Genomic DNA, 15,009 nt, shown 5'->3' with positions numbered 1-15,009 from the left:
TTCACATCCAAATATAATATTCATATATTAACAAAAAGTTACATGATTTTATTAGTTTATATGTCATAATCCATATGTTATAAAATTTTTACATTTATATATGAGTCATTGACTTGCCATCTTTTGCTCGCATCAATGTATAGCCATTTCATCCATTCACCAACAAATCTGAAAGCATAAGCAGAGGCAAGCAAAGGAAAGAGTCTACTTTGCTTAGTTTTATAGTTAATCACCTGAAACAAATTAAATAAATGTAAAAGCATTAGATGCATCAGCCTTTGGGACATGTAAAAATTAGTCTGAAACATCAACAACAATAGCAACCAATACTTTTCAACAAAAGTCTTTGGAAGTTTCTATAGGGAAGAACAAGCCATTAGAAGTGATTATAACATAAAAGGTTGTTGTGTACAACAATCTATACTAGAAATAATATGTATAGGTGTATCAGTATATGCAGTCCAAAAGAAAGTAGTACCTAGGTCTCTGGACCACCATTCTCTAAACCAAATTGTCTACGAACAACACTGTACCTTGTTGCAATACAAACTGCCCTTGACAAAGTACAAGAATCTTCAGATACAATTATTTGTTGAACATAGACCATAGTACCATAAACCAGCTGGCGAGGAACATCAGATTGTACATATTTCCCTTCTCTTGTAACCTGGGAAAAACTGAAACATTTGGCGAGGAAATAAAGAAGCAAACATCAGAACAGTCATCTTGTTTTTGCATGAAAATCACATTATAGAAGCAGCACTTCAGCCTAGGTTATCACTTTTGTGGCTTCCTTGTTGGTCTTTTTCTTCAATTGAAGAAAGATACTTTTATAAATTTTAGGTTTATAAGCACTCTAAAACCTCTCTATTGTTAACTGATATTGCAGAAAATTTTGTAGCCTTGCAACTTTAGTTAAGAAAAAACTGCTCATTACAGGAACTATCCAGTAAAGACTTTTCAAAAGATACTTTCCACCATGGCTACACTTTTATTCCTCTACAAGGTGGGCAGAAAGATAAACACCAAACGAGAGAAAAAATATTGGCCTTTAGAGAAAGCAGCAAACAAAGAGACAAAGATAGAGAGAAGAATGGTTATAGAACAAACCACATTAGCATTTGGTTCCTAAAGATGCACACATGATCAAATCTTAGAAGACCATTTTCCATGTTGTTATATGCCCCACTTCCAAATTTCATTCCAATATCACCAACTGTTATGCCTGGAAGAGAAGAGTGGTCATCCAGACTACACAGTTGGACAATAAAACCTAAAAAAGAAAGTATCTAAATTAATATCTACAATACCAGCTAAAGAAGTAAGTTCATGAATTAGGAACTTACCATGCACTCCATAATCTTGTCCATCTATTCTAAGACGAGAATAAACCACAGCATGTGTGGATACTTTACCCAATCCATCAGGCCACCACTATAAATAGCAAAAACCAAGCTAAGTGAATAAAATACAAGGAGATCACTATAAGATTACAACAAGTCATGAAGTATACAAAGTACGCATAAGAAAACTACGCATTGTACACAAGAAAAAGATGAGAGAGGATACACTTGAGGATGTTTGAGCCAAAGAAGAAAATACTGAGAATGATTATTAAAGTAGTTCTCAGGATATATTGCTTACTACAAAGTATAATTATCGATATCAAAGACAAAATTGATCAATGGATTGTTAACTATCTTACTCACTTTGCTTGAAGTCAATATGGGGCTATGACTGACAAATTCATCAGTCTGAGAATCAAATGTTACTGTAGTTTCAAGCCCTTGGACATTGGGGCCATGACCAAGTTCAGTTTGTGCATAGCATCCAATGATTTCTATACACATTTTTCATTACAAACACGAAATGCTATTGAACTTCAAACCTAAAACGAACAATAAAAAACCAAAATAAAAAATTACACTTACAAAAAAAAGCCCCAAATTAATAGAAGAATCCAAACCAATGTCTTGCATCCAATTAAAGAAACCTTCTGATAAAGTCTTACTATCCTACAGGATATCTAGGCCTCAAAGAAAAAGTTCAAAAATCAAATTTTCAATCATATTCAAATGCTTCCACTTACAAGAATAAAGAAATCTTTCGTCTTACTACTTTCCTCATCAATATGGCGATCCAAGTTATCTCCTCGATTAGCACTACCAATTCAAAGTAGTTAATCCCATTAGTGCCCACCAGTTGCATAATAGTAAAGGAATGAAACTGAGCAAAGAAGAGAATCGATAATCCATATAACAAAACATGAATGAAGTAAGGATTAAAGATTATGGAATACCTTCGACCAATCACAAATCATATCACTACTCCTCTTTCCTCGAGTTTTTTTAAAGCATCTCCTGTCAAAAACCATAATAATACAGATAAGACATGTTTTTTATAGCAAAGTATATGTTACATTGATGCAATAGCATCGTAGCAGAAAGACTAGTGAACACCAGAAATGAAAGTAAAAGCCGAAAAATCTAAATTAAAGTTTTAGAGTATAGAAAACTAGCAACTCACCTCTAGGCATCCAAGAACCTCTAAATATATTTCGTTTCAAGTAACTACCAAATCCAGTATAAACTCCAATAACTGCTAGAAGCTTTCATTGTGAAGAAGACTCACTTTGTGGCAACTGGTGCTTGAGGTACCCTTGACTCTTAGCTAATGTCAAATCTATCTCAACTTCTACAATCCTCCTCTCTAGATCCCTAAATATCAAATTAAATATTCAAATGAGGGTTGAATAAAATCAGAAACAGTCTAATTAGACCATAGAAAGTGTGAAAAGATTATAAGAATTAGAAATAAGACTATTAGCTTATCTTCAATGGTAAGAACCTTCGGTTTCTAGCAATACAAAAACAGAAACATCAGAGGTAAATTAGACACATTATAGTTATTAAAATTTTACGCAATAGTAAACTACATTTCTAGAATAATCTTATAAACGTACACACAAAACTTTTACCAACAATAGAAACAGAGGAAATAGGATCAAACAAGGAAAATTTATTTGGCTTCTGAGTCTTAATGAAAACATCAAAGAAAGAAACCTGTTCAATGTTCCTCTTAAGAAGACTAGCAAGTAATTTTCTGTTCTCTGCATCTTGCCACAACCTAATTTTCACCAAAATTTTGCAAAAAAAAAAAACAAATCTAGCTTATAAAATTTGTTAGGTACGAAAATTGATAAAGGAAAATTGAAAAAAAATAACAACAATTCTAAGATGATTTAATTGAATATTTATTAGGTTTCTATGATCCTTTTTCTTTTTTTTTTCTCCCTAAACATGATCTAGAAAACAAAAAGTCTCCAAGAAACTAGTGCATTGGAATTGAGAAATCAGAAGCAAAAATAGAGAAAAAGATAAAAAAACGAACCGTCCAGCAACGTAAAGCTAAGCGATGCAAGAGAAAAAAGCCATGACTAAAGAAGGGAAGAGATTTTCGTCTGAAATAAAAGAAAAGCTATTACGAGAGGCATTGAATAGGCATTCAAAGCTCAACCCTCTGAATGGATATGCAGTGTTTACGCGTAATAGAGCCCGCACGGAATAGCGATTCGATGGTCAAATTTCAACCAAACAAATGTATCCCTGTAGCGCGTGGAATATGGACGGAATGTAATGGCCATTCCGTCGAACCAAACATGCCCTAAGGGGAGAGAGTTGTAACAGCTCGTTTTTAGTGAAATCGAAACAGTGGTTTAGGGACCACAAATCTGAGTCCGAAAGAAAAATTATTTTAATATTATTGCATGGTCTACATTATGATAGGAATGCTGTATGAAAATTTCATTAAGAAAATTTTATCGAATACATGTTTAATTGATAAAATGACCAAATTGAATAGAATGAAAAACTTGAATTCTAGTAGCTAAAGGGATCAAATAGTTGTGGAATTCACAATTGGAGGTCCTTATATAGCAAATAGACCATTAAGAGGAGTTAGTAGATAAGTATCATAATTCATCAATGGAAAATTAAATAAAGAAAATGACTAAATTGAAAATAGAAATAATTAAAGATGATAAAAATCTAGTATCTTCTTATTTCATCATATTTCCCAAAATTAAAACATGGAAACCTTAGCCATGGAAATTGGGTTTTGAGCAAACTTATTTGGCTCAATTAGGTATGTTTCTTTGTCCAGTTTTTAGTAATTTTTATATTTCCGAGATCATAATAACTTAATCTAGTTATCTCAGGGATTAATATGTAAATTTATTAAGGTATTAAAGTTTTCCCATGGATGAGTATGCATGAACTATGAAGTGTTATGGTAGAAAATGAAAGGTTGTTGATAGATAAACAACTTTTGTAAAGAAAATTTTAATGAAATTATGATTTAGGGACTAAATTGAAAAGTTGTGAAATTTATGGAAAAATTTTGATTTTTATGAAATACATGGACTGTTATTGTAATATGTAAAATTTGGTTAGGCTTGGAATACGGATTAAATTGCATGAATTTCATTTTCCAATCCTAGGGATGAAATTGGAATTAATTAAAAGTATAGGAACAAAATGATAATTTTTTCGAAGATGTGAATTGGATCGAATTGAATATGAAATGTATTAAATTGATTTTAAATTCATTTTTATAGATCTGGATAGACCAAATACGGAGTTAGAACGAGGAAAAAAGAATGTAGCGGATTAGTAACTTTTGTGTGCACGAACATTGTTGAGGTAAGTTCGTGTAACTAAATTATGTATTTAAATGTTTTAAATTGAATATTTTTTTGTATGGAATGTATAATTGCCATGTATAAGTATTGAACACATATCCAAATATATCCGATAAGTGTTAAGTTCCGTTTGAATAAATGAAATTCTATGGATACAGGGTTCCCGTATTGGTTGTGGTCCTGCATGTGTTGTGGACACACCACAACTCTAATGAGCGTCCCGATATATGGCTCTTTGGAGCTTCCCAATTAAAGGCTTTTTCATGAGCTTCCCGATTAATTGGCTCTCCGGAGCTTCCTGATATTGGCTCACTTGAACCTTCCCGATATTGGTTCGTTTGAACCTTCCCGATTAAAGGCTCTTTCAGGAGCTTCCCGATTAATGGCTCTCTGGAGCTTCCTGTTACATGGCTCACATGAGCTTCCTGTTATATGGCTCGAAAGAGCTGTCTATTTATGTGATCCTATGATTATTCCCGAATATGAATTAACGGATCTCAAATTTGTACACTTCGTGTGTACTACCCGGGTATCCATCGATATTTTAAATGATTCAACGGGAAAAATCCTAATATGATAAAATATATGAATTCAAAGTGAAACATTATCTGTATATACACGAAATACATGGAAATTAGATGTTGATGAGCTCAAACATAACTTTTGATATTCATATGAAGTAAATGACTAACATGTTTGATGAAGTTGTGTGTTTAGGCTATTAGCCAAATTGCTTGGATGTATTTTGTATGTTTATTTTAATGAAAATGAATGGTAAGTTAATTTCTATTATAAGAACTTACTAAGTATTAAGTGCTTATTTTGTTTTATTTCCTCTGTTTTATAGTAATTCGGAAGCTCGATTTGATTGGAAGTCAGTTGGAGCAACATCACACTATCCTTCAGCTCGTTTCGGTATAAATAGCAAAATTTCTTTTGGGTATAATGACATGTATAGGCTAAATTTGACCAATGATGGTATGTATGTGTTTGGTTGTGACTAGCCATTTGAATGCCTTGTGTTAGACATATTTTGATATGTATAAATGACTTTATATATGTTTGATGTGTATTTGAAATGGATGAAAGATGAAAATCATATAGGTATATTAATGATTGGTTTGAATTGGCAAATTTAGTACAATGATGTATATATATGAATTGGGTTATTTTGGTAAGTTTGGACATTTGGTCATATGTATTGATTTGTCATGCATAAGACTTAATTTTGGCTTGATTTGAAGGACTTGTATTGACTTGTAAATGTATTTAAGTGTTGATGTAGGCGAAAGATAAATTGGGTAAGAAATGTGGCTTTGAAAATAGTCTATTTTCATCCACACGGGTAGAGACACGGACGTGTGTCTCAGCTGTGTGTGACACATGGCCTAGCTCCAGGGTGTGTGATCTGGCTGTGTGTCCCTTGCATCTTTAAAATTTCAAAACAAAATTCTCAAAATTGTTCACATGAGCGTGTGACTTGGTCGTGTGACCCCTGCACCTAATTAATGCAAGTTAGTATGTTCACATGGCCTAGCACACGGGCGTGTGGCTTGGCCATGTGACCCAAGTCAGAGAGTTACATGGGTATGGACACGGCCGTGTGTCCCTATTTTGAATGCCCACATAGCCTGAGACATAAGCATGTCTCTTGACAGTGTGAACCACATGGCTTGGCCACATGGGCATGTGCCCCCTAAACCTAGGAAATATTTTGACATTTTGCAAAAAATTCTTTGAGTACCTGATTTAGTCCTGACTTGCTTCCGATGCATATTTTAGGCCTCGAGGGCTCATGTAAAGGACAAAATAATTGAACATGATTGTTTTCTGATATTGGATGTTAAATGATATAAATAATTGTATTTGATTTGTAAACTCTGGTAATGCTCCGTAACCCTGTTCCGGCGATGGACATGGGTTAGGGGTGTTACAATTAAATTGGAAATTGTTATTATATGCGAACTCGGCTAATAGCAGAAACTCCTCCCAATTACCTTTGAAATCAATCATACAACTCTGAAGCATATCCTCTAGTATCTAAATCACCCTCTCAAATTGAACATCTGTTTGAGGATGGAACGCAATACTAAAGTCTAATCTCAAACCAAAACCTCATGAAGCTTTCTCCAAAACCGAAAAGTGAAGCGAAGATCCCCATTAGAAATTATCGAAACCAGAACCCCATAAAGTCTCACGATTTCAAAAACATATAACTCAGCCAATTTCTGAAAGGAGTAGTCTGTCCTAATAGGAATAAAATGGGCAGATTTGGTCAAATGATCCACGATGACCCAAATGAAATCCTTCTTAGCGGATGTTACGGGAAACCCACTAACGAAGTCCATAGTCACTCATTCCCATTTCCATAGAGGAATATTAATGTGTTGAAGCAAACTCGAAGGCTATTGGTGTTCAGCCTTAACTTGCTAGCACGTCAAACACCGAGAAAAAAATCCACTACCTCCCATTTCAAACCCTACCACCAATACAATTCACACAGATCAAGATACATCTTACTTCGCTGGGATGCATAATATAAGGGATACTATGCGCTTCACATAGTATGGATTGCTTTAAATCAGAGTTGTTAGGTGTACAGACCCGTTCTCGAAAATACAGAACCACATCACTGTTCAACCTAAAATCAATAGTACTTCTTTCCTTAACCTGATAAAAATGCAGAACCAGAGAATCATCCCCCAACTATTTAACCTGAATCTGTTCAATCCAAGTCGGCTTAACTTGCAACACAACTAATAGACTCCCATCATCAAACAAACTTAGGTGAGCAAACATTGCCTCGAATCAGACATGGCTCTACATTAAGAGCATTGGCCACCACATTGGCCTTACTGGGATGATATTCAATCGTGCAATCGTAGTCCTTAAGCAACTCTATCCATTTATGTTGCCTAAGGTTTAATTCTTTTTTGAGTAAGGAGATACTTAAGGCTCTTATGATCGGTGTAAATAATACAACTCTCACCATACAGATAGTGCCTCCAGATTTTTAAGGCGAATATAATCACAGCCAAATCAAGATCGTGCATGAGATAGTTGTCTTCGTGTGACTTAAGATGTCGAGACGCATAAGCCACAACCTTACTATCTTGCATCATAATGCAACTCAAACCAACATGTGATATGCCACTGTAAACCACAAATTCCTTATCGAATTCAGGGTGTATTAGAATAGGAGCCTAAGTGAAAACAGATTTAAGCTTCTCAAAGTTTGATTACTGCTCATCAGCCCAAATAAATGGTGTGTTCTTATGCAACAGCTTAGTCAGAAAAGCTACGATAAGTGAAAACCCCTCAACAAACCTCTGATATCCCAAGGAAGCTTCAGATCTCAAAAACATTCCTAGGTTGTTTCCACTTAAGCACAACTTTAGTTTTTTTAGGATCAACTCAGATCCCCTCAACAGAAATCACATGACCCAGAAAAGTTACTTCCCTAAGCCAAAACTCACACTTGCTTTACTTAGCGTAGAGCTGCTTCTTACGGACTATTTGAAGAACTACTCTAAGATGCTCATCATGCTCATCCTCACTCTTAGAGTATACCAGAATGTCATCAATGAATACCATGATGAACTGGTCCAATATGGTTGAAAATCCCGATTCATAAGGTCCATGAATGCAGTTGGAACATTCGTCAAATTGAAATGCATGATTAGGAACTCGCGGTGCCCATAATGAGTCCTAAAAGTAGTCTTACGAACATCAAGCTCCTTAATCTTAAGCTGATGGTACCCACACAGAAGCCCCAGGAATTTGATCGAACAAATCATCGATCCTCGGAAGTGGGTACTTATTCTTTACCATCAATTTATTCAGCTAATGATAATTTATACACATCCTCATAGTACCATCTTTCTTCTTTACGAACAGAACTTGTGCCCCCCATGGAGACATACTAGGACAAATGAACCCATGATCAAGGAGTTTTTAAAGTTGAGCCTTTTCCAAGAGCTCCTTCACTGCCATGCGGTAGAGAGCAATGGACACTGGAGAAGTACTCGATAGAAGGCGTTACAAAAATCACATTATTCAATATGAAGTAAATGTCTTGATTTGAATAAAACAATAATTAATATTTTTATTAGACACCTATTTAACACAGATTTAAATAGTATTACGTCATCCCTACCTTTTATATTATATAAAAAAACATTAGAGAAGTGACTAGATATAAAAAAGTCACTATTCATTATTTCTAATAAGATGAATCCATTTCCTACAAAGCATTAACACTTTTGTAATTGATCATTTCAATCATAATGCTTATTAAATACTCATGCCATGTAACTTTGAAATCTACAATTATCTACCACCATGCTTAATATTTTTGAATTTGATCCAACCTTTCTTATTTTCTCCCAATGTAACACTTTATCTTAGTAGAAAACCTTTTAAGACATATCTTGATTAGATAAAATAACCTTTTGGAAAGAATATTTCCAAAAAAAAAACTAGGTATCTCTCTATAAATATAGAGATTAAATAACTTTCATAAAAGATTATTATCAAAAGCAACTTGAGTTGCTTAAGAGTGAAAAATCTCACTCTAACAAAGTTTTTGAAAAAGAGTTTGAAATAGGAGAAAATTCAAAACAAAACTATGTTAAAAATTACTTTAATTTCTATAAACATAGAGGTCCCTCAAGATTTTATAAAGGAAAAATTGTTAAGGGTATATGGGTTCCTAAATAACTCATTACTACTCAACATGAGGATATCCTTTCAAAATGAATATCTAAAGGGACTAAAATTATAGGAACTAATGCTTATGGACCCAAAAGAATTTGGGTTCCAAAAATCAAGACTTAATTCTATGTTTTAGGGAAAGGAGCATTGCTTCAAGGAGGAAAAATCAAGCACAAATTCATGGTACCTTGATAGTGGATGCTCGAGATACATGACTGTTGATAAGAGTCATTTTAATGAGCTTAAGCAAAAAAATAGAGGAGAAGTTACATTTGGTGACAACTCCAAAGGACTTATTGAAGGTATTGACTCTATTGGTAAAAACTCTTCAATCTTTATTGAACATGTTTTGTATGTCAATGGTCTTAAATATAATCTATTGAGTATTAGTCAATTATGTGATAAAGATCTCAATGTCATATTTGAGTCTAATGGATACAAAATCATTGACATTGTGTATAATAAGATTATGCTTGTTGATCATAGAATAGGAAATACATACATGGTGCATTTAAAAGACTTGCATTATTCAAACATTTGCCTTTTGATTAAAAATGAAAATACTTCTTTTTGTGGCATAGAAAATTAAGACATGCTAGTATGAGCATATTGTATGAATTAGCTAAATATGACTTAGTAAGATGATTGCCAAAATTTGATTTTAACTTAAATAAGGTTTGTGATGCATGTGTTAAAGGAAAACGTAAGAGAGTTTCTTTTAAACCTATTAATGATGTATCGACAAGTAGAGTTCTACAATTAATTCACATTGATCTTTTTGAACCAATTAAGACTACTAGCTTGAGTGGAAAACATTATGCTTTTGTGTTTGTACTCTAGATTTACTTGGGTCCTTTTCTTAAGTACCAAAGATGAAGCTTTAGAAAAATTAATCACATTTACAAAAACTAATCAAAATGAAAAAGTTGCTCTATCACTAGTATTAGAAGTGACCATGAAACTGAATTTAAAAAACTTGGTTTTGATAATTTTTGCAACTCAAATAAAATTATTCATAATTTTTTTTACACTTAGAACCCCTCAACAAAATGGAGTTGTTGAGAGGAAAAATAGAAGTTTAGAAGAAATGGCTAGAACCATGTTTTGTAATAATAATTTACCAAGATATTTTTGGGCAGAAGCCACAAACACTGCTTTCTATGTTACTAATCGAGTAATGATTAGGTCTATTTTGAAGAAAACTCTATATGAACTTTTCAAAGACAAAAAACCTAACATTAGTTATTTTCATCCTATTGAATGCAAGTGTTTTGTTTTAAATAATGTGATGGGTGTCGAATCCACCAATATAAACCTACGCCTTAATTTGCAAATTATGCAGTATAGAGAGTAGGGTCGATCCCTCAGAGACTGGTTTACTGTAAATTGTTGCTCGCTTGACCAGATTTATGTCGAGGCAGCTGTCGTGCCCAAGACGTTCGGGGGGATAAAATTTGAAAACCTGAAATTAATAGAAAAAATAACGTCAAAAGTAAAGGTTGAAAATAGAATAATAAAAACCGTGAAATAAATATTAAGAAAAATTAATTAGAATGAGCTCAGCTTTAGACACGAATTTTCCTCGTCTTTGAACCGATCCTCGAAATTGGATGAACTCCTCTTTTCCAATAAGCTAGTTATAGCTACCAAGGACGCCTCAGACACCAACTCTTCCTTGTGTAAATTAGTTATGGAACGTCCAATAACTAACCCTTACCGATCGAACAACCACGAAACGTTCGTGATTTAGAACTCCGGCAGCTTTGCATTCTAGAAGAGCCTAGCTCGAACCAGTGCCCTCAACCGCGTGGGACATTTAAATCCGGTTACTACTTCCCTTGACGGAACCAAACAGCAGCCTCCACTTGGCACGCCAATGTGTTCACAGAAAACCGATTAGAAACGTTCTTTTCGGAATTCCAACTGTACGTCTAATCACACCAAATCAAATGACGTCTTTTTTGACTTAGTGTTGATCTGACTTTATGAGCTGACAAAATCATACTCTTAATCCGGAGAAGTAATAAGTACTGGAATTTTACAAGTTAAATGGCTCGGGTTCGTAACTCACGGATTTTGACGAGGTTAATTTCAGCCTAAAGCTGAAAATGGGTTTAGTTGGCTAAGGTTTGGGACATGTTGGTATTTGATAAATAGGGTATATGGGTGAAAAGATGGGTGATGTGATAGAGTATGGGGGTTGGAATATATTAAAGTGGGGTGGTTGAAAAGGGAATTTGAAAAAGGAGTTGTAAATGATAAATAGTAACAAGCTGGAAGTTTTGGGAATTGAAAGTTAAAGAAACTAAAAACAATAAATAAATTTGTGAAAAGTTGAAAATAAAGGTGAAATGGATGATTGGCTACTGGAACTAATAAATTGAAGGAAAGCAAGCTAAGAAATAACAAAGGCTACGTGAGAAAGGAGAGAATTGAAAGACAAAAGCTAAAATATTTTTTTGATTGATGAAATGATGAACAATACAAGCTCTATTTATACTAGTTGATTTACTAAATTAGGAGCCAACTAGTCATAGGAAATTAAGGAAAAAAAATCCCAAAATAAAATAAATCCCAAAATATTCTCCCACTAACTCAAAAATTTCAGCTAATTAATCTTGGAAAATTCTTCTTTGGCCCTCCTTTTTCGCTTCTTTCTTCAATTCAGCCCAATTGTTTCCTTTTTCTTCTATTTAGCCCCAAATTACATTCCTGCACAAAATTCAATAAATATGGCAAAATTAGTGGTGCATTCTCATAAATATACCAAATTAATTACATAAAATATGTAACTTTAGTATTTAAAATATGTAACTTTAGTATTTAATCAATTCCCCCTACTTAGCTTATGTTAGTCCTCGAGCATTTTGTATGTATCTGCAAAAGGAAAAAAAATTCTCCAAAATAGGACTTGATCCCCATGGTTTGCACATTTCAACAATTTAATCCTAGCACATTAACTTCTCAAATAGCCTAGCCTAAGAAGTAAGTAAATATATTTTGGAATTTATTAGAGCATGATAGGCCTACCCCTAATTTATTTTATTTATTTATTTATTTTTGTACTTAGGACATTATCTAATTTTTTTACGCGAGACATGATGACAACCCAAGCACCATGTTCCTGTTACTCAATTCGGACGTCTCTAAGCAGGTTATTTCGCCCTACTCATGATAACTTGTTAGCGGAGTGAGTGCAAAGAAATTGGGCAACCACATGAACCTTTTTACGCGAGATGTGATGACAACCCAAGCACCACATTCCGGTTACTCAATTCGATATACAACCCCAAATTTTCACTCTTAACATTTGTATCAGAGGAGTATTTTTTTTTTTGAAAGACATATGCTAAAATGTAGGCAATCAAGCAAACTCATAATTCCAAAAATTTCTTACCTACTAAGTCTAGGTTATTGAAAAGTTTCATGTGTAAAGAATTAAATAGCTAAATCGGTCAAACCACAAGTGTACCATCCCAATTAAAAGAAAAATTTACCTTTTACCAAAAACATGCAAAAATAGCGATGACAGATAAGCAAATTAGAACCAATTTAGTTTTCCCTCCCCCTACTTATTTTACATTGTCCCAATGTAATATTAAAGGATATAAGGTAAAATTAAGTAGACAAAAGAAGAAAAATAAACTTCCCATGTATTTCAAAGTCGTGGAGGATGGTCTCGTAGGTAGAGTGGGCCTTAACTGAAATAAAAGAATTTTGTGTGTTGACATGTGGAATTTAATTTTTTCTTGGAATGTTTTCCTGCAAAAATAAAAATAAAAATAAAATAGTAAAAATAAATAATAATAATAGGAAAATTAATTTTTTTTCTTTTCAAATTTATTAGCTAAGCTATAAACTCAAGAAATAAATTATTAAAAACTAAGATTACGAGATTTGGTAAAATAGTCGTGATAAATGCGCCAAGTAAGTTCCCAGGAAAGAGAGGTGAGTCACAATGGACATACTTAAGTACCAAGTCTTTCCTTAGACAGAACTAATCCTTGACATGCATTTTCATTTTCCATTTTACCAAAAATTTTATTTGCATAAAGGAAAAGAAAATTTGGGTTGCCTCCCAATAGCGCTGTTTTTAATGTCGTTAGCTCGACGACCTGTTATTCAAATTTTGGGCTTTTCGAGAACAATCTCCTCAACTGTGTGTATTTGAAAATTCTCGTAGAAGGGTTTCAGTCGTTGACCATTCACCTTAAAGCACTTTCGGGTTTCTTCGCTTTGAATTTCCACTGCACCATTTGAGAATAGATTAATGATAGTAAATGGACCTATCCATTTGGATCGAAGCTTACCAGTGAAGATTTTTAAGGTGGAGTCGTATACGAGAACTTTTTGTCCTAATGAAAACTGCTTCCTAGTGATCATCTTATCATGGAACGCCTTCGTCTTTTCTTTATAAACTCGAGCATTTTCATATGCATCGTTTCTAATTTCCTCGAGTTCTTTAATGTCCAACTTCCGAGTTCTTCCTGCAGTCTCCATCTCCATATTACATTGTTTAACTGCCCAAAATGCCTTGTGCTCTAATTCGACTGGGAGATGGCATGGTTTACCAAAAACGAGTCGATAAGGTGACATGCCGATTGGTCCCTTGTAAGCTGTCCTATAAGCCCAAAGTGCGTCATTCAATCTCAAGCTCCAATCCTTTCTGTTTGGTTTAACAGTCTTCTCCAAGATGGACTTGATTTCTCGATTCGACACTTCAGCCTGTCCGTTTGTCTATGGATGGTAAGCGGTAGAAATTCGTTGAGTCACTCCGTACTTCTCCATAAGTGCACTTACGAGCTTATTGCAAAAATGAGTTCCTCTATCACTGATTAATGCTCGTGGAGTTCCATACCTGGAAAAGATAGAATTTTTAAGAAAGTCAACCACAGTTTTAGCATTATCATTACGAGTGGCTTTCGCCTCTATCCACTTAGAAACATAATCAACAGCTAAGAGTATATAAAAATTACCAAAAGAAGAAACAAAAGGACCCATAAAATCGATGCTCCACACATCAAATATTTCGCAAATATGAATAGGAGTAAAGGGCATCTCATTTCGACGACTAAGGTTACCGACTTTTTGGCATCTTTCACAGGTTTTGCAGAATAAGAAGGCATCACGAAATATGTTTGGCCAAAATAGTCCACACTCGAGAATTTTATGTGCGGTACGTTTAGGTCCAAAGTGTCCTCCACATGCATAAGAGTGACAAAAAGTTAAGATAGACTGTACCTCTATTTCTGCTACACACCGTCGGATTACCTGATCGGAGCAATGCTTCCAAAGGTAGGGATAGTCCCAAATGTAATATCGAGCATCCTTTTTAATCTTATCTTTTTTAGACCTTGGTAATTCTGAAGGTATAGTACCTGTGACGAGATAGTTTACTATATCTGCGTACCAAGGATGAACCGCATTTGCTGAAAATAGGTTTTCATCTGGGAAGTTGTCTTTCAATGGTATGCCATCTGCTAGAATTGGTAATCGACTTAGATGGTCAGCTACTAAATTTTCGCATCCCTTCTTATCTCTAATTTCAAAATCAAACTCTTGTAGGAGCAGAATCCATCTAATCAGTCGAGGTTTTG

The 15,009-nt window shown here is 34.2% G+C and overlaps 1 protein-coding gene across 3 annotated transcripts; it reads right to left on the bottom strand.

Moving 5' to 3' along the window:
- On the bottom strand, positions 1–3,517 carry LOC121218359 (putative peroxisomal acyl-coenzyme A oxidase 1.2). Of its 3 annotated transcripts, XM_041095507.1 has the most exons (11): positions 3,391–3,517; positions 3,063–3,126; positions 2,848–2,856; positions 2,527–2,717; positions 2,300–2,360; positions 2,090–2,162; positions 1,710–1,888; positions 1,347–1,434; positions 1,111–1,273; positions 534–677; positions 1–233 (listed from the first exon to the last, which is right to left on the bottom strand). In XM_041095507.1, exons 7-11 carry the CDS (start codon positions 1,848–1,850, stop codon positions 230–232), a joined length of 540 nt encoding a protein of 179 aa, XP_040951441.1. In that variant the 5' UTR covers positions 1,851–1,888; positions 2,090–2,162; positions 2,300–2,360; positions 2,527–2,717; positions 2,848–2,856; positions 3,063–3,126; positions 3,391–3,517; the 3' UTR covers positions 1–229. The 3 variants fall into 3 exon arrangements, with proteins under 3 accessions (XP_040951441.1, XP_040951440.1, XP_040951439.1); XM_041095506.1 differs by having other exon boundaries at positions 479–677; positions 2,527–2,856; XM_041095505.1 differs by lacking the exon at positions 2,848–2,856 and having other exon boundaries at positions 479–677.
- Between the last annotated feature and the right edge of the window lie 11,492 nt (positions 3,518–15,009).

The sequence above is a fragment of the Gossypium hirsutum genome, chromosome D06, assembly GCF_007990345.1.
Source record: "Gossypium hirsutum isolate 1008001.06 chromosome D06, Gossypium_hirsutum_v2.1, whole genome shotgun sequence".
Lineage (NCBI taxonomy): Eukaryota > Viridiplantae > Streptophyta > Magnoliopsida > Malvales > Malvaceae > Gossypium > Gossypium hirsutum.
This window is presented reverse-complemented; position numbering and strand designations above follow the sequence as displayed.